The 24,146-nt window shown below is 48.0% G+C and overlaps 1 protein-coding gene and 2 pseudogenes across 1 annotated transcript in view; 1 reads left to right on the forward strand and 2 right to left on the reverse strand.

Annotated features, from left to right (window-relative positions):
• The window catches only part of EPG5 (ectopic P-granules 5 autophagy tethering factor), a 170,633-nt gene that overhangs the window by 120,856 nt on the left and 25,631 nt on the right, over positions 1-24,146 (reverse strand). The window contains exons 2-4 of the mRNA XM_063958355.1: positions 22,290-23,192; positions 5,431-5,674; positions 4,641-4,777 (exon numbers count right to left, since the gene is read on the reverse strand). Coding sequence (XP_063814425.1) covers positions 4,641-4,777; positions 5,431-5,674; positions 22,290-23,192 — 1,284 coding nt within the window. The remainder of the gene's footprint in view (positions 1-4,640; positions 4,778-5,430; positions 5,675-22,289; positions 23,193-24,146) is intronic.
• LOC134949522 (5S ribosomal RNA) lies at positions 14,838-14,956 on the reverse strand (annotated as a pseudogene).
• On the forward strand, positions 21,195-21,313 carry LOC134944559 (5S ribosomal RNA; annotated as a pseudogene).

Genomic DNA, 24,146 nt, shown 5'->3' on the forward strand with positions numbered 1-24,146 from the left:
TACACTGACTGGTACACCCAAGGAGTTACCAGTGCGTCCACAGCTATTGCCTGTGGATCTCTTGACCTGGCGCAATATTTGTCCAGTTTCTTGTTGAGGCGAGACGCCATCATGTCTACAATTGGTCTTTCCCAACGGTCTATTAACATGTTGAAGACTTCTGGATGTAGACCCCACTCTCCCGGATGAAGATCGTGTCTGCTGAGGAAGTCTGCTTCCCAGTTGTCCACGCCCGGGATGAACACTGCTGACAGTGCTATCACGTGATTCTCCGCCCAGCGAAGAATCTTGGCAGCTTCTGCCATTGCACTCCTGCTTCTTGTGCCGCCCTGCCTGTTTACATGGGCGACCGCCGTGATGTTGTCCGACTGAATCAACACCGGCTTTCCTTGCAGGAGAAGTTCCGCCTGGCTTAGAGCATTGTAGATTGCTCTTAGTTCCAGAATGTTTATGTGAAGAGACTTTTCCAGACTCGTCCATACTCCCTGGAAGTTTCTTCCTTGTGTGACTGCTCCCCAGCCTCTCAGGCTGGCGTCCGTGGTCACCAGGATCCAATCCTGAATGCCGAATCTGCGGCCTTCTAATAGGTGAGCCTTCTGCAACCACCACAGAAGTGACACCCTTGTCTTTGGTGACAGGGTTATTCGCAGGTGCATCTGCAGATGCGACCCTGACCATTTGTCCAACAGATCCCTTTGGAATATTCTTGCATGGAATCTGCCGAATGGAATTGCTTCGTAAGAAGCCACCATTTTTCCCAGGACTCTTGTGCATTGATGTACTGACACTTTTCCTGGTTTTAGGAGGTTCCTGACCAGATCGGATAACTCCTTGGCTTTTTCCTCTGGAAGGAAAACCTTTTTCTGAACCGTGTCCAGAATCATTCCTAGGAACAGCAGACGAGTTGTCGGGATTAAATGGGATTTTGGAATATTCAGAATCCACCCGTGTTGTCTTAGCACCTCTTGAGATAGTGCTAAAGCTGTCTCCAGCTGTTCTCTGGACCTTGCCCTTATTAGGAGATCGTCCAAGTATGGGATAACTAATACGCCTTTTCTTCGAAGAAGAATCATCATCTCGGCCATTACCTTGGTAAAGACCCGAGGCGCCGTGGACAATCCGAACGGCAGCGTCTGAAACTGATAGTGACAGTTTTGAACAATGAACCTGAGGTACCCCTGGTGTGCGGGGTAAATTGGAACGTGTAGATACGCATCCTTGATGTCCAAGGATACCATAAAGTCCCCTTCTTCCAGGTTCGCTATCACTGCTCTGAGTGACTCCATCTTGAACTTGAACTTTTTTATGTAGAGGTTCAAGGACTTCAGATTTAGAATAGGCCTTACCGAGCCATCCGGCTTCGGTACCACAAATAGAGTGGAATAATACCCCTTTCCTTGTTGTAATAGGGGTACTTTGACTATCACCTGCTGAGCGTACAGCTTGTGAATGGCTTCCAACACCCTCTCCCTTTCGGAAGAGACGGTTGGTAAGGCAGACTTCAGGAAACGATGAGGAGGATCCGTCTCTAATTCCAACCTGTACCCCTGAGATATTATCTGCAGGATCCAGGGGTCTACCTGCGAGTGAGCCCACTGCGCGCTGTAATTTTTGAGACGGCCCCCCACTGTCCCCGAGTCCGCTTGAGAGGCCCCAGCGTCATGCTGAGGTTTTTGCAGGAGCCGGGGAGGGCTTCTGTTCCTGGGAAGGAGCTGCCTGTTGGTGTCTCTTCCCTCTTCCTCTGCCTCGTGGCAGGTACGACAAGCCCTTTGCTCTCTTATTTTTGTAGGAGCGAAAAGGCTGCGGTTGAAAGGTCGGTGCCTTTCTCTGTTGGGGAGTGACTTGAGGTAAAAAAGTGGATTTCCCGGCAGTAGCCGTGGCCACCAAGTCTGATAGACCAACTCCAAATAACTCCTCCCCTTTATACGGCAAAACCTCCATGTGACGTTTTGAATCCGCATCGCCTGTCCACTGTCGTGTCCATAAGGCTCTTCTGGCTGAAATGGACATAGCACTCACCCGAGATGCCAGTGTGCAAATATCCCTCTGTGCATCACGCATATAGATAAATGCATCCTTTATTTGTTCTAACGACAGTAAAACATTGTCCCTATCTAGGGTATCAATATTTTCAATCAGGGATTCTGACCAAACTACTCCAGCACTGCACATCCAGGCAGTTGCTATAGCTGGTCGTAGTATAACACCTGCATGTGTGTATATATTCTTTTGAATAACTTCCATCTTTCTATCTGATGGATCCTTAAGTGCGGCCGTCTCAGGAGAGGGTAACGCCACTTGTTTGGATAAGCGTGTGAGCGCCTTGTCCACCTTAGGGGGTGTTTCCCAGCGCGCCCTAACCTCTGGCGGGAAAGGGTATAATGCCAATAACTTTTTTGAAATTATCAACTTTTTATCAGGAGCAACCCACGCTTCATCACACACGTCATTTAATTCTTCTGATTCAGGAAAAACTGTTTGTAGTTTTTTCACACCATACATAATACCCTGTTTTACGGTATCTGTAGTATCAGCTAAATGTAACGTCTCCTTCATTGCCAAAATCATATAACGTGTGGCCCTACTGGAAAATACGTTTGAATTTCTACCGTCGTCACTGGAATCAGTGCCCGTGTCTGGGTCTGTGTCGACCGACTGAGGCAAAGGGCGTTTTACAGCCCCTGACGGTGTTTGAGGCGCCTGGACAGGCATTAATTGATTGTCCGGCCGCCTCATGTCCTCAACTGACTGTTTAAGGGAAGATAAACCATCACGTAATTCCACAAATAAAGGCATCCATTCTGGTGTCGACCCCCTGGGGGGTGACATCTGCATATTTGGCAATTGCTCCGCCTCCACACCAATATCGTCCTCATACATGTCGACACCACGTACCGACACACACCGCAAACTCACAGGGAATGCTCTAATGAAGACAGGACCCACTAGCCCTTTTGGGGAGACAGAGGGAGAGTCTGCCAGCACACACCACAAAGCGCTATATATACAAGGGATATCCTTATATTAAGTGCTCCCTTATAGCTGCTTTAATATATATATATATATAGCCATTAATGTGCCCCCCCTCTCTGTTTTACCCTGTTTCTGTAGTGCAGTGCAGGGGAGAGACCTGGGAGCCGTTCTGACCAGCGGAGCTGTGACAGAAAATGGCGCCGTGTGCTGAGGAGATAGGCCCCGCCCCTTTTTCGGCGGGTTCTTCTCCCGCTATTTTTCCAGTCAGGCAGGGGTTAAATATCTCCATATAGCCCCTATGGGCTATATGTGAGGTATTTTTAGCCTTGTATAAGGTTTATATTTGCCTCTCAGAGCGCCCCCCCCCAGCGCTCTGCACCCTCAGTGACTGCCCAGTGAAGTGTGCTGAGAGGAAAATGGCGCACAGCTGCAGTGCTGTGCGCTACCTTATGAAGACTGAGGAGTCTTCAGCCGCCGGTTTCCGGACCTCTTCACGCTTCAGCATCTGCAAGGGGGTCGGCGGCGCGGCTCCGGGACCGGACTCCACGGCTGGGCCTGTGTTCGATCCCTCTGGAGCTAATGGTGTCCAGTAGCCAAGCAGCAAATCCACTCTGCATGCAGGTGAGTTTACTACTTTCCCCCTAAGTCCCACGTTGCAGTGATCCTGTTGCCAGCAGGACTCACTGTAAAGAAAAAAACCTAAACTAAACTTTCTCTAAGCAGCTCTTTAGGAGAGCCACCTAGATTGCACCCTTCTCGTTCGGGCACAAAATCTAACTGGAGTCTGGAGGAGGGTCATAGGGGGAGGAGCCAGTGCACACCACCTGACCTAGTAAAGCTTTACTTTTTTGTGCCCTGTCTCCTGCGGAGCCGCTATTCCCCATGGTCCTTTCAGGAACCCCAGCATCCACTTAGGACGATAGAGAAAACCTCGTAATGCCGTGAGTAAAATACCTAACTGCATAGCAAATTTACTTGGCGCAGTCGCACTGCGGACATTGCGCATGCGCATTAGCGACTAATCGCTCCGTTGCGACAAAAAAATAACGAGCGAACAACTCGGAATGACCCCCCAAGTGATCAGACCCTCTGGAGCTAATGGTGTCCAGTAGCCTAAGAAGCAGAACCTTTGAACTCACAGAAGTAGGTCTGCTTCTCTCCCTCAGTCCCACGATGCAGGGAGACTGTTGCCAGCAGTGCTCCCTGAAAATAATAAACCTAACATAAAGTCTTTTCCAAGAAACTCAGTAGAGCTCCTCAGTGTGTGCCCAGTCTCTCTGGGCACAGAATTTAACTGGAGTCTGGAGGAGGGGCATAGAGGGAGGAGCCAGTTCACACCCCCTTTTAAAGTCTTAAAGTGCCCATGTCTCCTGCGGATCCCGTCTATACCCCATGGTTCTTGAAGCATCCCCAGCATCCTCTAGGACGTATGAGAAATGAAACAAATTACTAATTGGCCTACTTAAGCCGGGTATCCACCATCCAATCAATCCAATAATTGGCTGATCGGCCCGATAACTGGACGGTGTGTAAGCAGGAGCGTTATCTGACAACCAACTTCAATCTCTCCTGCAACAGTCATATCTGGTGTACTGTATCGTTCCTGACCTCCCAATCCCGCTAAGGAGATCGGATGGTGCCTGAAAGAGCCCGAGAGCAGCACTTACCAGCTTCTGCAGCCAGGCCAGGATGTCATTCCGGAACTGGACGTCCTCAATGACTCTCCGGGTGAAGCTGAACAGAACGCTGATACACTCCTTCAGCAAGATGAGATCAGCGTGAGAGCCTTCCAGCTTCTGCGGGACTGTAAGAAACAAACAGGGGGCAAATAATGCGGTATAGTCTATAGTAGCGTCCAGTACAACAAAACGGGATGGAATGATGGAGCAATGTGGGTAATTCCAAGTTGATCGCAGCAGGAATTTTGTTAGCAGTTGGGCAAAACCATGTGCACTGCAGGGGAGGCAGATATAACATGTGCAGAAAGAGTTAGATTTGGGTGGGTTATTTTATTTCTGTGCAGGGTAAATACTGGCTGCTTTATTTTTACACTGCAAATTAGATTGCAGATTGAACACACCCCACCCAAATCTAACTCTCTCTGCACATGTTATATCTGCCTCCCCTGCAGTGCACATGGTTTTGCCCAACTGCTAACAAAATTCCTGCTGCGATCAACTTGGAATTACCCCCAATAGCAGTGAATAGTACAAGTCCGAGTTTCCATATTCCGCAAGACGGCGGTGGGCATCTTTGTATAGTGGGGTCAATGGCTTCTATGTATGAGATGCTCTGCAGAATAGATCATGGTGCCACAGACAAGCGCTAAGGGCAATGGTTACCCCGTAGTAGAGAGTGAATGAACAAACCCCTAATTATTAATGAAAGAGGTATAATCATCATAAGACTTACTAGTTTTACAGGACACAGGGATCTGAAGTAGGCCCATCGGCTTACCATGGTCCGGATGGTAGACGGCCACAGATCTGAGGAACGGGGAGTTGTTCAGCAGTTCATAAATGTAGGACTCCACCTGCAGGCGGGACAGCACGGAGGTGTAGGAGTGCAGCGCGAACGTCTGGTGCAAGTGGTCCGACTTCAGCTCGAAGAGCCGCTTCAGGTCTCCCAATGCCGAGGCGTTGACTTCTGCCGTCTGGTAGTGGTGGTAGCCGACCACTTTGGCTTGGTCGTCACACAGCCCCTAAAGGAAAGAGCACGGATCACAAGGAGTCTTCACTCGTGATAAGAGACACAAACATTCCCCAGAAAGTCTTTTACCGTTATTTCCCCCACATCGATACAGTAATGGTCTGGAAGTCGCAGTTATTACCTTTCTGCTCTCTAAGGTGAAAATAAGAATTTACTTACCGATAATTCTATTTCTCGTAGTCCGTAGTGGATGCTGGGGACTCCGTAAGGACCATGGGGAATAGCGGCTCCGCAGGAGACTGGGCACAAAAGTAAAGCTTTAGAACTACCTGGTGTGCACTGGCTCCTCCCCCTATGACCCTCCTCCAAGCCTCAGTTAGGATACTGTGCCCGGACGAGCGTACACAATAAGGAAGGATTTTGAATCCCGGGTAAGACTCATACCAGCCACACCAATCACACCATATAACTTGTGATCTAAACCCAGTTAACAGCATGATAACAGAGGAGCCTCTAGAAAAGATGGCTCACTACAGCAATAACCCGATTTTTTGGTAACAATAACTATGTACCAGTATTGCAGACAATCCGCACTTGGGATGGGCGCCCAGCATCCACTACGGACTACGAGAAATAGAATTATCGGTAAGTAAATTCTTATTTTCTCTAACGTCCTAAGTGGATGCTGGGGACTCCGTAAGGACCATGGGGATTATACCAAAGCTCCCAAACGGGCGGGAGAGTGCGGATGACTCTGCAGCACCAAATGAGAGAACTCCAGGTCCTCCTCAGCCAGGGTATCAAATTTGTAGAATTTTACAAACGTATTTGCTCCTGACCAAGTAGCTGCTCGGCAAAGTTGTAAAGCCGAGACCCCTCGGGCAGCCGCCCAAGATGAGCCCACCTTTCTTGTGGAATGGGCTTTTACAGATTTTGGCTGTGGCAGGCCTGCCACAGAATGTGCAAGCTGAATTGTACTACAAATCCAACGAGCAATAGTCTGCTTAGAAGCAGGAGCACCCAGCTTGTTGGGTGCATACAGAATAAACGAGTCAGATTTTCTGACTCCCGCCGTCCTGGAAACCTATATTTCCAGGGCTCTGACAACGTCTAGCAACTTGGAGTCCTCCAAGTCCCTAGTAGCCTCAGGCACCACAATAGGTTGATTCAGGTGAAACGCTGAAAACCACCTTAGGGAGAAACTGAGGACAAGCCCTTAATTCCGCCCTGTCCGAATGGAAAATCAGATGAGGGCTTTTACAGGATAAAGCCGCCAATTCTGACACGCACCTGGCCCAGGCCAGGGCCAACAGCATGACCACTTTCCATGTGAGATATTTTAACTCCACATATTTAAGTGGTTCAAACCAATGTGACTTTTGGAACCCAAAAACTACATTTAGATCCCAAGGTGCCACTGGAGGCACAAAAGGAGGCTGTATATACAGTACCCCTTTCACAAACGTCTGAACTTCAGGGACTGAAGCTAGTTCTTTTTGGAAGAAAATTGACAGGGCCGAAATTTGAACCTTAATGGACCCCCATTTCAGGCCCATAGACACTCCTGTTTGCAGGAAATGTAGGAATCGACCTAGTTGAAAATTCCTCCGTCGGGGCCTTACTGGCCTCGCACCACGCAACATATTTTCGCCAAATGCGGTGATAATGTTTTGCGGTTATATCTTTCCTGGCTTTGATCAGGATAGGGATGACTTCATCCGGAATGCTTTTTTCCTTCAGGATCCGGCGTTCAACCGCCCTGCCGTTAAACGCAGCCGCGGTAAGTCTTGGAACAGACAGGGTCCTTGCTGGAGCAGGTCCCTTCTTAGAGGTAGAGGCCACGGATCCTCCGTGAGCATCTCTTGAAGTTCCGGTTACCAAGTCCTTCTTGGCCAATCCGGAGCCACGGATATAGTGCTTACTCCTCTCCATCTTATAATTCTCAGTACCTTGGTTATGAGAGGCAGAGGAGGGAACACATACACTGACTGGTACACCCACTGTGTTACCAGAGCGTCTACAGCTATTGCCTGAGGGTCCCTTGACCTGGCGCAATACTTGTCGAGTTTTATAAACATGTGGAAGACTTCTGGGTGAAGTCCCCACTCTCCCGGGTGGAGGTCGTGTCTGCTGAGGAAGTCTGCTTCCCAGTTGTCCACTCCCGGAATGAATACTGCCGACAGTGCTATCACATGATTTTCCGCCCAGCGAAGAATCCTTGCAGCTTCTGCCATTGCCCTTCTGCTTCTTGTGTCACCCTGTCTGTTTACGTGGGTGACTGCCGTGATGTTGTCCGAATGGATCAACTCCGGGTGACCTTGAAGCAGAGGTCTTGCTGAGCTTAGAGCATTGTAAATGGCCCTTAGCTTCAGGATATTTATGTGAAGTGATGTCTCCAGGCTTGACCATAAGCTCTGGAAATTCCTTCCCTGTGTGACTGCTCCCCAGCCTCGCAGGCTGGCATCCGTGGTCATCAGGACCCAGTCCTGAATGTGCGGCCCTCTAGAAGATGAGCACTCTGCAACCACCACAGGAGAGACACCCTTGTGCTTGGTGACAGGGTTATCCGCTGATGCATCTGAAGATGCGACCCAGACCATTTGTCCAGCAGGTCCCACCGGAAAGTTCTTGCGTGGAATCTGCCGCATGGGATTGCTTCATAGGAAGCCACCATTTTTCCCAGAACCATCTCATTGATGTACTGAGACTTGGCTCGGTTATAGGAGGTTCCCGACTAGCTCGGATAACTCCCTGACTTTCTCCTCCGGGAGAAACACCTTTTTCTGAACTGTGTCCAGGATCATCCCTAAGAACAGAAGACGAGTCGTCGGAATCAGCTGCGATTTTGGAATATTGAGAATCCAATCGTGCTGCCGCAACACTACCTGAGATAGTGCTACACCGACCTCCAACTGTTCCCTGGATCTTACCCTTATCAGGGAATCGTCCAAGTAAGGGATAACTAAAATTCCCTTCCTTCGAAGGAGTATCATCATTTCGGCCATTACCTTGGTAAAGACCCGGGGTGCCGTGGACCATCCATACGGCAGCGTCTGAAACTGATAGTGACAGTTCTGTACCATAAACCTGAGGTACCCTTGGTGAGAAGGGTAAATTGGGACATGAAGGTAAGCATCCTTGATGTCCCCAGACATCATGTAGTCCTCTTCTTCCAGGTTCGCAATCACTGCTCTGAGTGACTCAATCTTGAATTTGAACCTCTGTATGTAAGTGTTCAAAGATTTTAGATTTAGAATCGGTCTCACCGAGCCGTCCGGCTTCGGTACCACAACAGTGTGGAATAATACCCCGTTCCCTGTTGCAGGAGGGGTACCTTGATTATCACCTGCTGGGAATACAGCTTGTGAATGGCTTCCAAAACTGTCTCCCTGTCAGAAGGAGACATCGGTAAAGCCGACTTTAGGAAACGGCGAGGGGGGGACGTCTCGAATTCCAATTTGTACCCCTGAGATATCACCTGAAGGATCCAGGGGTCTACTTGCGAGTGAGCCCACTGCGCGCTGAAATTCATTGAGACGGGCCCCCACCGTGCCTGATTCTGCTTGTAAAGCCCCAGCGTCATACTGAGGGCTTGGCAGAGGCGGGAGAGGGTTTCTGTTCCTGGGAACTGGCTGATTTCTGCAGCCTTTTTCCTCTCCCTCTGTCACGGGGCAGAAATGAGGAACCTTTTGCCCGCTTGCCCACGAAAAGACTGCGCCTGATAATACGGCGTCTTCTCATGTTGAGAGGCGACCTGGGGTACAAACGTGGATTTCCCAGCTGTTGCCGTGGCCACCAGGTCTGAAAGACCGACCCCAAATAACTCCTCCCCTTAATAAGGCAATACTTCCAAATGCCGTTTGGAATCCGCATCACCTGACCACTGTCATGTCCATAACCCTCTACTGGTAGAAATGGACAACGCACTTAGACTTGATGCCAGTCGGCAAATATTCCGCTGTGCATCACGCATATATAGAAATGCATCTTTTAAATGCTCTATAGGCAATAATATACTGTCCCTATCTAGGGTATCAATATTTTCAGTCAGGGAATCCGACCACGCCAACCCAGCACTGCACATCCAGGCTGAGGCGATTGCTGGTCGCAGTATAACACCAGTATGTGTGTAAATACCTTTTAGGATGCCCTCCTGCTTTCTATCAGCAGGATCCTTAAGGGCGGCCATCTCAGGAGAGGGTAGAGCCCTTGTTCTTACAAGCGTGTGAGCGCTTTATCCACCCTAGGGGGTGTTTCCCAACGCACCCTAACCTCTGGCGGGAAAGGATATAATGCCAATAACATTTTAGAAATTATCAGTTGTTATCGGGGGAAAACCACGCATCATCACACACCTCATTTAATTTCTCAGATTCAGGAAAACTACAAGTAGTTTTTCCTCACCGAACATAATACCCCTTTTTGGTGGTACTCGTATTATCAGAAATGTGTAAAACATTTTTCATTGCCTCAATCATGTAACGTGTGGCCCTACTGGAAGTCACATTTGTCTCTTCACCGTCGACACTGGAGTCAGTATCCGTGTCGGCGTCTATATCTGCCATCTGAGGTAACGGGCGCTTTAGAGCCCCTGACGGCCTATGAGACGTCTGGACAGGCACAAGCTGAGTAGCCGGCTGTCTCATGTCAACCACTGTCTTTTATACAGAGCTGACACTGTTACGTAATTCCTTCCAACAGTTCATCCACTCAGGTGTCGACCCCCTAGGGGTTGACATCACTATTACAGGCAATCTGCTCCGTCTCCACATCATTTTTCTCCTCATACATGTCGACACAAACGTACCGACATACAGCACACACACAGGGAATGCTCTGATAGAGGACAGGACCCCACTAGCCCTTTGGGGAGACAGAGGGAGAGTTTGCCAGCACACACCAGAGCGCTATATATATACAGGGATAACCTTATATAAGTGTTTTTCCCCTTATAGCTGCTGTATCTTTAATACTGCGCGTAATTAGTGCCCCCCCTCTCTTTTTTAACCCTTTCTGTAGTGTAGTGACTGCAGGGGAAAGCCAGGGAGCTTCCCTCCAACGGAGCTGTGAGGGAAAATGGCGCCAGTGTGCTGAGGAGATAGGCTCCGCCCCCTTAACGGCGGCCTTATCTCCCGTTTTTCTATGTATTCTGGCAGGGGTTAAATGCATCCATATAGCCCAGGAGCTATTTGTGATGCATTTTTTGCCATCCAAGGTGTTTTTATTGCGTCTCAGGGCGCCCCCCCCCCCAGCGCCCTGCACCCTCAGTGACCGGAGTGTGAAGTGTGCTGAGAGCAATGGCGCACAGCTGCAGTGCTGTGCGCTACCTTGTTGAAGACAGGACGTCTTCTGCCGCCGATTTTCCGGACCTCTTCTGTCTTCTGGCTCTGTAAGGGGGCCGGCGGCGCGGCTCTGGGACCCATCCATGGCTGGGCCTGTGATCGTCCCTCTGGAGCTAATGTCCAGTAGCCTAAGAAGCCCAATCCACCCTGCACGCAGGTGAGTTCGCTTCTTCTCCCCTTAGTCCCTCGATGCAGTGAGCCTGTTGCCAGCAGGTCTCACTGAAAATAAAAAACCTAAAACTAACCTTTTCACTAAGCAGCTCAGGAGAGCCACCTAGTGTGCACCCTTCTCGTTCGGGCACAAAAATCTAACTGAGGCTTGGAGGAGGGTCATAGGGGGAGGAGCCAGTGCACACCAGGTAGTTCTAAAGCTTTACTTTTGTGCCCAGTCTCCTGCGGAGCCGCTATTCCCCATGGTCCTTACGGAGTCCCCAGCATCCACTTAGGACGTTAGAGAAAAGAAGTGTGAAAATTGCAGCTTACCTTTATGAAGAGAGTGTAAAAAGACAGAAGATTGCCGCTATAAAGAACAGACTGTATCTGAGAAGCTCCTTAATCTATGCTACACGCGGTGAGTAGCCGACCCCCTGTACAAGGGATTACACCTGCACGTGCCTTCGCAGCTTGCCAGAACATGGGAAGTCTGATGTGGCCTTTCCATATACTGTGCTGCAGAGAGCCGAGGATTGTTCTCGGTGATCAGCCACGATCTGGGAAGAAGTGGCAGGCTGTCATGACTGTCTGGGTACGTACTCCCTCTCAATCTACGCTGCAGCTCAGAACAGTGGGTCAGATGTATTAAGCCTGGAGAAGTGATAAAGCAGTGATAAGTGGTGAGAACGCGCCAGCCAATCACCTCCTAATGGTCAATTTACATACTAGAGCTGATTGGCTGGTGCGTTATCACCTTGCACTTATCACTGCTTTATCACTTCTCCAGGCTTAATACATCTGCTCCATTGATAAATTGCTTGCATTGAAGACTGCACGGTCATAGCTCACAGTATAGACTTTAATAGAATGCGTAAGATGCATCCTAGGGATTGTTCTGTAGTTGGAGCCAATCCCATTAGTAGAGCAGAATCCTGATGCTGAACGCACCGTTCTGCGCCCGCTTGTAAGTACGTAGTATTTACTAATGTAGCTTAGGATTACTGAAAGCAAACTTGGGGCACGCAGGTAAAAATCGAAACAAATCTTAACATCAAATACCGTCCTACATACAGTATCTATCAGGTAGGTTCTTTAATCCCTTCCCGGTTCATGTGTAATGAGAAGACGGTAGGTGCACTTGTGTACTTGCAAAGGTTCACACCACTAAAGTGTTTTTTTACACCAACACGGACGGTGGTGACTGCGGGGTAAAGGCGGCTTCCTTCTGACAATCCTCGGACACCCCAGGCCTGGATGTCATAACGGCAGTGTATGTATGTCACTAGCAGACACGATTCTGCCTGATATTCCGTCACGGAGCTCGGACTGTTTCAGTCAGGGATCTGCAGAACCTGTCTACATCTACTTCAGTCTGAGCTTCACCCATGCAGGATTCCCAGAAACACTGGAAACACTCTTTAAATTAATTACAATGTCCTGGTACAGTAACGTGACAAAAGATTTCACAAACTATTAAAGCCACAATGTCAAGCTCTAATACATGCACTTAAGGTGCTAAAATGGCCCAGAGGCACAGTGGTTAGCATTGCTGCCTCATAGTGTGTGGCATTTATATGTCTTTGCATGTTTGCGTAGTTTTCATCCCACACTCCAAAAACATCCGTGTATGTACTGGTGTGTTTCGGAATAAAAGTAGTAAGCTACACTAGGGTAGGGAGGGATATGAACATTGAAATCTTACGTAAAATGTAGTAACTATGGTGGTCATTCCGAGTTGATCGCTAGCTGCATTCGTTCGCTGCGCAGCGATGAGGCAAAAAAATGGCACTTCTGCGCATGCGGCGCAATGCGCACGCGCGAAGTAATATTACAACGAACTATGTAGTTTCACACAGGGTCTAGCGAAGTTTTTCAGTCGCACTGCTGGCCGTAGAGTGATTGACATGAAGTGGGCGTTTCTGGGTGTCAACTGACCGTTTTCAGGGAGTGTTCGAAAAAACGCAGGCGTGCCAGGAAAAACGCAGGCGTGGCTGGGCGAACGCAGGGCGTGTTTGTGACGTCAAAACAGGAACTGAACAGTCTGAAGTGATCGCAAGCGCTGAGTAGGTTTTCAGCTACTCTAAAACTGCACAAAAAAACGTTGCCGCCGCTCTGCGATCCTTTCGTTCGCACTTCTGCTAAGCTAAAATACACTCCCAGTGGGCGACGGCATAGCGATTGCACGGCTGCTAAAATCTGCTAGCGAGCGAACAACTCGGAATGACCACCTACACCATTAACTATTATTATTAATAATGATAATAATAATAATAATAATAGATCATTAGATTTGTAAAAACCTGGCAAATTCAGTGCTTTCAGCTCACCTGGCGTTAATGTGCTGCTCTTTACATGTGTAACGGGAACGTGGCGCTTACAATACCGCAGGCATAACATTGCGCAAATGTCTCCCTCAGTTCCTTACATTACATCTTACAGATTGCTTCAGCTAAGGTATAATGTAAGGAACTAAGGGAGACATCCGGCTCGTAGGACGCATGTTGGGATATCGCGCTGGTTCGTAGCCAGACTAGGTAACAGATGCAGCGAGAAGATGGACCATGAGTACAGGGGGCTGAATGGACCGCCGCAGCCTACAGGTGATCAGTGGGTCTGTGAGGTTCCTCTACCTGAGGCTTTATTCTGTGTGAGCCGGGCTTATATCTCTGTCTATCTGTGATGATGGCTTCCTGGGAACCTTTACACATGATTGCTTACAAAGATAAGTAACCTAAACCTGAGTACGCACACAGGGAAGAGTCTTCCAAGTCCTACCCTCCTTAGGCAAACCATCGCTACTTCTTGTATCAACCGTGTCTACACTGTACAGGGGGAGAAGCCAAGTACTCCCAGATTCATCCCCAATGTAGAGAATGTCCTGTTTCTTTACTACATGGTGAACAATTACCGGAATCCACGCCACGACTTTATATACTGTACAAAAGCAGCATAAATAAAATGTTTTTAAAATGGCAAAAATATTGTTACGTTGCACTCCTGCGTTACCTTGGCTTCACCGGAAACTTAGGCCGACGGGTGCCCTTCAGACTGACCGTGGCATGGGCCAGCCATGAGAAGCTTACCGTGGCACAGAGGAGCCAGGTAGCTGCAAGTACTATTACCAGGGAACGCAACTACGTGTTATTTTTATTTTTGCTTTTCACATAACCGCCCCCTGTACACATTAAACGGTAAAATATGTGCAGACACCCTTTCAAGGCCCCTCACCGGGAAAATTTTCCTTTACCTTACAATAACCACTTGAGTAGAAGCAGGAGAGACCACCTTATGCAAATACATCCAGATGAGATTTACACAGGTATGAAACAACAGGTATGGTCCTTTAGAGAAAACAAAGAACCAAAAAAAGCAACTATAGGCCTTTTGCTGGGCACACTTGAAAAATTGAAATTATGAAATTATTAAAAAATAACTTTTATTGATATATACTTTAAGAAAAAGCGAGAGCTGGCATCAATGATTAAAGAGCATAAGTGTTTGCCAGTACCAATGTACCTATTATGGGCAAGATTATAATATAGGTGAGCGAAAATAAATAAACCCTCATCCATAGAGAAAATTCATACATATCCTCTCTAATCAGGAATTTATATGAATGAGGTCACTACCTCGAGTCCGATATGATCTGACAAATGCTATTGACCTGAGATCAGATTGATGTAATGAGTCCCAAGTTGCTTAAACTGTTGGAGAGTAAAATACCTACGGTACCTAGTATTTCCTGGTGGTTCCCCATCCAGGTACTGACCAGGCCCTGCAGTGCTTGGCTTCAAAGATCAGACGAGTTTGGGCATACTCAGTGCGGTCTGACCGTAGGTAAATTTGTCTCCTAGGCGCACCGTTTTCCGATTGTATTGGGACCCAGGATCAATCACAAAATAAATAAGAATTTACTTACCGATAATTCTATTTCTCGGAGTCCGTAGTGGATGCTGGGGTTCCTGAAAGGACCATGGGGAACAGCGGCTCCGCAGGAGACAGGGCACAAAAGTAAAGCCTTTACAGGTCAGGTGGTGTGCACCGGCTCCCCCCCCCACGACCCCCCTCCAGACTCCAGCCAGGTACTGTGCCCGGACGAGCGTACACAATAAGGGAGGATTTTGAATCCCGGGTAAGACTCATACCAGCCACACCAATCACACCGTACAACTTGTGATCTAAACCCAGTTAACAGTATGATAACAGAGGAGCCTCTGAAAGATGGCTTCCTAAACAATAACCCGAATTAGTTAACAATAACTATGTACAAGTATTGCAGATAATCCGCACTTGGGATGGGCGCCCAGCATCCACTACGGACTCCGAGAAATAGAATTATCGGTAAGTAAATTCTTATTTTCTCTATCGTCCTAAGTGGATGCTGGGGTTCCTGAAAGGACCATGGGGATTATACCAAAGCTCCCAAACGGGCGGGAGAGTGCGGATGACTCTGCAGCACCGAATGAGAGAACTCCAGGTCCTCCTTTGCCAGGGTATCAATTTTGTAAAAATTTACAAACGTGTTCTCCCCTGACCACGTAGCTGCTCGGCAGAGTTGTAATGCCGAGACCCCTCGGGCAGCCGCCCAAGATGAGCCCACCTTCCTTGCGGAATGGGCCTTAACAGATTTAGGCTGTGGCAGGCCTGCCACAGAATGTGCAAGTTGAATTTTGTTACAAATCCAACGAGCAATCGACTGCTTAGAAGCAGGTGCACCCAACTTGTTGGGTGCATACAGTATAAACAGCGAGTCAGATTTTCTGACTCCAGCCGTCCTTTAAATGTATATTTTTAAGGCTCTGACAACGTCCAACAACTTGGAGTCCTTCAAGTCGTCTGTAGCCGCAGGCACTACAATAGGCTGGTTCAGGTGAAACGCTGATACCACCTTAGGGAGAAAATGCGGACGCGTCCGCAGCTCTGCCCTATGTCGAATGGAAAATTAAATAAGGGCTTTTATAAAACAAAGCCGCCAGTTCAGATACTCTCCCGGCCGAAGCCAGGGCCAGTAACATAGTCACTTTCCATGTGAGATATTTCAAATCCACATTCTTTAGTGGTTCAAACCAATTGGATTTGAGGAAATCTAAAACTACATTTAGATCCCACGGTGCCACCTTAGGCACCACAGGAGGCTGTATATGCAGTACTCCTTTGATAAAATCTGGACCTCAGGGACTGAGGCCAATTCTTTTTGGAAGAATATTGATAGGGCCGAAATTTGAACCTTAATAGATCCCAATTTGAGACCCATAGACAATCCTGATTGCAGGAAATGTAGGAAAACGACCCAGTTGAAATTCCTCCATCGGAGCACTCCGCTGCTCGCACCACGCAACATATTTTCGCCAAATACGGCGATAATGCTTCGCGGTGACTTCCTTCCTTGCCTTTATCAAGGTAGGAATGACTTCTTCTGGAATGCCTTTTCCTTTTAGGATCTGGCATTCAAACGCCATGCCGTCAAACGCAGCCGCGGTAAGTCTTAAAAAAGACAAGGACCCTGCTGAAGCAGGTCCCTTCTCAGAAGTAGAGGCCACGGATCGTCCGTGACCATCTCTTGAAGTTCCGGGTACCAAGTCCTTCTTGGCCAATCCGGAGCCACTAGTCTTACTCCTCTTTGCCGTATAATCCTCAATACCTTTGGTATGAGAGGCAGAGGAGGAAACACATATACCGACTGGTACACCCAAGGTGTTACCAGCGCGTCCACAGCTATTGCCTGCGGATCTCTTGACCTGGCGCAATACCTGTCCAGTGTTTTGTTGAGGCGAGACGCCATCATGTCCACCATTGGTTTTACCCAACGGTTTAATAGCATGTGGAAAACTTCTGGATGAAGTCCCCACTCTCCCGGGTGAAAGTCGTGTCTGCTGAGGAAGTCTGCTTCCCAGTTGTCCACGCCCGGGATGAATACTGCTGACAGTGCTATCACGTGATTCTCCGCCCAGCGAAGGATCCTGGCAGCTTCTGCCATTGCCCTCCTGCTTCTTGTGCCGCCCTGTCTGTTTACATGGGCGACTGCCGTGATGTTGTCCGACTGGATCAACACCGGTCTTCCTTGAAGCAGAGGTTCCGCCTGGCTTAGAGCATTGTAGATTGCTCTTAGTTCCAGAATGCTTATGTGAAGAGACTTTTTCAGGCTCGACCACACTCCCTGGAAATTTCTTCCCTGTGTGACTGCTCCCCAGCCTCTCAGGCTGGCATCCGTGGTCACCAGGATCCAATCCTGCATGCCGAATCTGCGGCCCTCCAATAGATGAGCCTCCTGCAACCACCACAGAAGGGATACCCTTGTCCTCGGCGACAGGGTTATCCGCAGGTGCATCTGAAGATGCGACCCTGACCATTTGTCCAACAGATCCCTTTGCATGGAATCTGCCGAAAGGGATTGCTTCGTAAGAAGCTACCATTTTTTCCCAGGACTCTTGTGCATTGATGTACAGACACCTTTCCTGGTTTTAGGAGGTTCCTGACCAGGTCAGATAACTCCTTGGCTTTTTCTTCGGAAAGAAAAACCTTTTTCTGAACTGTGTCCAGAATCATCCCCAGGAACAGCAGACGAGTTGTCGGCATTAATTGGGATTTTGGAATATTCAGAATCCATCCGTGCTGCTTTAGCACCTCTTGAGATAGTGCTAAACCCATCTCTAGCTGTTCTCTGGACCTTGCCCTTATTAGGAGATCGTCCAAGTATGGGATAATTAATACGCCTTTTCTTCGAAGAAGAAATATTATCTCGGCCATTACCTTTGTAAAGACCCGAGGTGCCGTGGACAAACCAAACGGCAGCGTCTGAAACTGATAGTGACAGTTTTGTACAACGAACCTGAGGTACCCCTGTGTGAGGGGTAATTGGAACGTGGAGATACGCATCCTTGATGTCCAAGGATACCATAAAGTCCCCTTCTTCCAGGTTCGCTATCACTGCTCTGAGTGACTCCATCTTGAACTTGAACTTCTTTATGTACAGGTTCAAGGACTTCAGATTTAGAATAGGCCTTACCGAGCCATCCGACTTCGGTACCACAAAAAGAGTGGAATAATACCCCTTCCCTTGTTGTAGAAGAGGTACCTTGACTATCACCTGCTGAGAATACAGCTTGTGAATGGCTTCCAAAACCGTCTCCCTTCCTGAGGGGGACGTTGGTAAAGCAGACTTCAGGAAACGGCGAGGTGGCTCTGTCTCTAATTTCAACCTGTACCCCTGAGATATTATCTGCAGGATCCAGGGATTTACCTGCGAGTGAGCCCACTGCGCGCTGTAATTCTTGAGACGACCGCCTACCGCCCCCGAGTCCGCTTGCGAAGCCCCAGCGTCATGCTGAGGCTTTTGTAGAAGCCGGGGAGGGCTTCTGTTCCTGGGAAGGAGCTGCCTGTTGCTGTCTCTTCCCTCGTCCTCTGCCTCGTGGCAGATATGAATAGCCCTTTGCTCTCTTATTTTTAAAGGAACGAAAGGGCTGCGGTTGAAAAGTCGGTGCCTTTTTCTGTTGGGGAGTGACTTGAGGTAGAAAGGTGGATTTCCCGGCCGTAGCCGTGGCCACCAAATCCGATAGACCGACCCCAAATAACTCCTCTACGCATCGCCTGTCCACTGTCGTGTCCATAAAGCTCTTCTGGCCGAAATGGACATAGCACTTACCCGTGATGCCAGTGTGCAGATATCTCTCTGTGCATCACGCATATAAAGAAATGCATCCTTTATTTGTTCTAACGACAGTAAAATATTGTCCCTGTCCAGGGTATCAATATTTTCGATCAGGGACTCTGACCAAACTACCCCAGCACTGCACATCCAGGCAGTCGCAATAGCTGGTCGTAGTATAACACCTGCATGTGTGTATATACCTTTTTGGATATTTTCCATCCTCCTATCTGATGGATCTTTAAGTGCGGCCGTCTCAGGAGAGGGTAACGCCACTTGTTTTGATAAGCGTGTTAGCGCTTTGTCCACCCTAGGAGGTGTTTCCCAGCGCTCCCTAACCTCTGGCGGGAAAGGGTATAAAGCCAATAACTTCTTTGAAATTAGCAGTTTTTTATCGGGGCACCCCACGCTTCATCACACACGTCATTTAATTCTTCTGATTCGGTAAAAACTACTGGTAGTTTTTTCACACCCCACATAATACCCTGTTTAGTGGTACCTGTAGTATCAGCTAAATGTAACATCTCCTTTATTGCCAAAATCATATAACGTGTGGCCCTACTGGAAAATACGGTTGATTCGTCACCTTCACCACCGGAATCAGTGCCTGTGTCTGGGTCTGTGTCGACCGACTGAGGCAAGGGGCGTTTTACAGCCCCTGACGGTGTTTGAGGCGCCTGGACAGGCACTAATTGAGTGTCCGGCCGCCTCATGTCGGCAAACGACTGCTTAAGCGAGTTGACGCTATCCCGTAATTCCACAAATAAAGGCATCCATTCTGGTGTCGACCCCCTAGGAGGTGACATCCTCATATTTGGCAATTGCTCCGCCTCCACACCAATAACGTCCTCATACATGTCGACACACACGTACCGACACACAGCAGACACACAGGGAATGCTCTATACGAAGACAGGACCCACTAGCCCTTTGGGGAGACAGAGGGAGAGTCTGCCAGCACACACCAAAAAGCGCTATATATGACAGGGATAGCCTTATGATTAAGTGCTCCCTTATAGCTGCTTTTATATTAATATATTGCCATTTATTTTGCCCCCCCTCTCTGTTATACCCTGTTTCTGTAGTGCAGTGCAGGGGAGAGACCTGGGAGCCTTCCTGACCAGCGGAGCTGTGACAGAAAATGGCGCCGTGTGCTGAGGAGATAGGCCCCGCCCCTTTTTCGGCGGGCTCGTCTCCCGCTATTTAGTACATTTAGGCAGGGGTAAATATCTCCATATAGCCTCTGGGGCTATATGTGAGGTATTTTTAGCCTTTTTAAAGGTTTTCATTTGCCTCCCAGGGCGCCCCCCCCCCCAGCGCCCTGCACCCTCAGTGACTGCCGTGTGAAGTGTGCTGAGAGGAAAATGGCGCACAGCTGCAGTGCTGTGCGCTACCTTAAGAAGACTGCAGGAGTCTTCAGCCGCCGATTCTGGACCTCTTCTTGCTTCAGCATCTGTGAGGGGGCCGGCGGCGTGGCTCCGGTGACCATCCAGGCTGTACCTGTGATCGTCCCTCTGGAGCTTCATGTCCAGTAGCCAAGAAGCCAATCCATCCTGCACGCAGGTGAGTTCACTTCTTCTCCCCTCTGTCCCTCGTTGCAGTGATCCTGTTGCCAGCAGGAATCACTGTAAAATAAAAAACCTAAGCTAAACTCTCTAAGCAGCTCTTTATGAGAGCCACCTAGAATTGCACCCTTCTCGGCCGGGCACAAAAATCTAACTGGAGTCTGGAGGGGGGTCGTGGGGGGGGGAGCCGGTGCACACCACCTGACCTGTAAAGGCTTTACTTTTGTGCCCTGTCTCCTGCGGAGCCGCTGTTCCCCATGGTCCTTTCAGGAACCCCAGCATCCACTTAGGACGATAGAGAAAATGGATATTAGATTATATATGGTCAGAAATGAATGATGATAATAGTACAGTAGACTTATAGATTCTTGCTGGGAGATCTGGTCAGTGGTATCTACAGTATAGTAATATCCCTATTGATTAGAGCATATATGGTAATTGCAAATTACCATATATGCTCTAATCAATAGGGATATTACTATACTGTAGATAAATTTTCTATTGTCCTGATCATTGCGGAGATTACAAAGCCCACCTGTTGCCTGGGCTGTTTTGGAGCACAATTGTAATAGAGTCTCTACTATTCTGCCATTGTGGGCACTATTAAGCCCTCCTGCTGCTTAGGCTGATTGGGAGCACAATTGTGAAGAGTCTGCTTTTTGGTAATATCAATCTCAAGACCCCACAGTCAGCATTATTGTTTGAAGTTAGAATACCACTGACCAGATCTCCCAGCAAGAATCTATAAATCTACTGTACTATTATCATCATTCATTTCTGACCATATATAATCTAATATCCATTTATTTTGTGATTGATCCTGGGTCCCAATACAATCGGAAAACGGTGCGCCTAGGAGACAAATTTACCTACGGTCAGACCGCACTGAGTATGCCCAAACTCGTCTGATCTTGGAAGCCAAGCACTGCAGGGCCTGGTCAGTACCTGGATGGGGAACCACCAGGAAATACTAGGTACCGTAGGTATTTTACTCTCCAACAGTTTAAGCAACTTGGGACTCATTATATCAATCTGATCTCAGGTCAATAGCATTTGTCAGATCATATCGGACTCGAGGTAGTGACCTCATTCAAATAAATTCCTGATTAGAGAGGATATGTATGAATTATCTCTATGGATGAGGGTTTATTTATTTTCGCTCACCTATATTATAATCTTGCCCATAATAGGTACATTGGTACTGGCAAACACTTATGCTCTTTAATCATTGATGCCAGCTCTCGCTTTTTCTTAAAGTATATATCAATAAAAGTTATTTTTTAATAATTTCATCATTTCAATTTTTCAAGTGTGCCCAGGAAAAGGCCTATAGTTGCTTTTTTTGGTTCTTTGTTTTCTCTAAAGGACCATACCTGTTGTTTCATAGTTGTTATAACTATCTTCCTGGAGCACCACCAACTATTTGCTGAATTTATTATTTAAGTAGGCCTTTATGTTGGTTTAATATATAATACTACTAAATTCACTGAACTGAAATCGTTCTATCCTGTGCAGATTTATTTCCTTTTGCTGAGATTTACACAGGTGTCAATGAAGAGTCTGCACTGAAACGGTAACCTGACTGGTTTGGCGTAGCAGCTGTCCAATCAGATACCACTGTCAGTACGTTGGCACAGATGTATTAAGCCTGGAGAAGTGATAAAGCAGTGATATGTAGAAGTTGATAACGCACCATCCAATCAGCTCCTGTCATTTTTCAAACCGTAATGATTGGCTGGTGCATTATCACTTTTTTATCACTTCTCCAGACTTAATACATCTGCCCCCCTGTCCTCCTGACATCTTTTGGTCTTTGTCCAGCACTTGTAAAGCTCATTCTGCTTTGTGTTCCATTTTACTGTATTTATTGTACCTTCATCTACATTCCAAACTACCTTTTTGTACTTCAGTTATAAATTAACACCAGGAATTAGGACCTTCAGTGAACACTCAGCCAGTTACCTGCACAGTCATGTGCTCTTCCTTGAAATCCCAGACTTTGCTTTTGATATTCTTCCAGTCGGAGATCATGATCTGGAGCTTGGCCTCAGCCAGCAGAAGCTGCTTCCTGCACCGGCCATAGTTCATGAGAAGCTCGTGGAACTCGTGCCGGTCCTGGTGGGCGACCCTCTCAAACTCCTCAGTGAAAGAGTCCACGTTCTCCAGCCAGGAACTTGGCTCGAAGACTTTCAGCTGCTCCCTGGTGAAAGGGACGGGCCTGGGCTGTATCGGCAGCTCAGGATAGAGTCTCTCGCTCGGGACCAGAGGTTTAATGGTGGCTACATCTCTCATGTGGTCCAGGATCTGCACGGGCAGCTCTGGGTACAATGGCTTGACCTTGGGTACACGGAGGATCTCTTTGGCTTCCACAAAATGCTGAGGGTTAGCTGTATCCAGCTCCTTGAGAGAGAGGACTGCAGGCCGTATGTCGGATACCTCTACGGGGCACTTGTCTAGGGGAGGGCTTGTTATTTCATCACATATAGTCTTTTCGGAAAATACATCACAGTTCTGAACCGTGCAGCTCACACTTACGTCCAGTTCTTCTCTTGCAGCCTCCAGATCCTGATGGTCATTGGCCACCAGCTTTTCAGTCCCATCTCTATCCTCAGTGGTGGACACCTTAGAGGCTTCGTCACTGAGGGAGGAGCGGTCTACCACAGACAAGCTGCCTAATCGGTTAATATCCAGCGGGTCATCGTTTAGCTGTATTTCTATAAAATTATCAGGCGGTCCGTGGTCTGCCATCAGCTTTTGTGGGGATGGCTCCGGTTCCGATACTGTAACAACATCGTTCTCTTCCTCCAACACTGGCGTCTTTTCTGTTCTTAAATCCCCCAAAACTTGCTGCTGCTTCTTCTTAGTCTGACAAGACAAAGAAAATAATTAGTGCCTGATAAAGTGATTAAAGCAAATATCAAATCTCAATGACTTAACTTATGCATTGAAGTGAACAATTTTACTTTGTACTTCCCATTGCTTACTCGGAACGTGACATGACCTGTTGCTAAGGACAGAAACACTGACACCTGTGAAGCTCTACATGGCCTCACAATTACAAACGTTAGCCCAAAGTGGCGGTCGTGTGCTTAGAACGTCAGGGTGTATATATAGGCAAATGCGAAATATCACTATCTTTATATCAGAGACGTGAGCGCATACACAAGGAACTACAGGGGAGACGTGAGGACCAGGCTACAGATGGAGTAATCAAGATTATCAGTAAAATCTATAAATCCCATTTAGCGCAATTTTAACAGATTGTCATAGAATTTTCTATACGCGTATATTTCAGCCCTATCTGCCCCTGTCTTGCATAGCAGAGATACAGTACAACGGCAGTGCATGGTGCTGTCAGGAGGAGGATGCGTCATTCTGTCCATGGCTGATAACACGCTAAAGTGTATTTAGCGCGTGTCCTCAGATCAAATTTCTACTTCCTCCCACTCAAGATTTCTCACGTGCTGCTCCCTTTCTCTGGAATTCTCTACCTCTCCTCCTCTCCACAAAACTTCAAATGGGCTGCCAAGACTCACTTTTTCACCAAACCTAGCCTAATCTCATCCTAACCCTCTGTTCCTCGCTCACTGTCTACCCCATCTGTGTCAGCGCTATTCTGTCTGCCCCTCCCCTTTAGAATGTAAGCGATCACGAGCAGGGCCCCCAACCCTCGTGAGTTTATCCTTCTCTTACTTAAACTATTCTCGATGGCACCTAATCCCGTGGTTTTCTGCCACTCTGATACTTATGTCAGTGTTATTTACCCTGTACTTGTCCTGTATTGTCTTCAACTGTAAGTCACTACTGTCCCGTTTTGAT

The sequence above is a fragment of the Pseudophryne corroboree genome, chromosome 1 (genome assembly GCF_028390025.1).
Source record: "Pseudophryne corroboree isolate aPseCor3 chromosome 1, aPseCor3.hap2, whole genome shotgun sequence".
Classification (NCBI taxonomy): Eukaryota; Metazoa; Chordata; class Amphibia; order Anura; family Myobatrachidae; genus Pseudophryne; species Pseudophryne corroboree.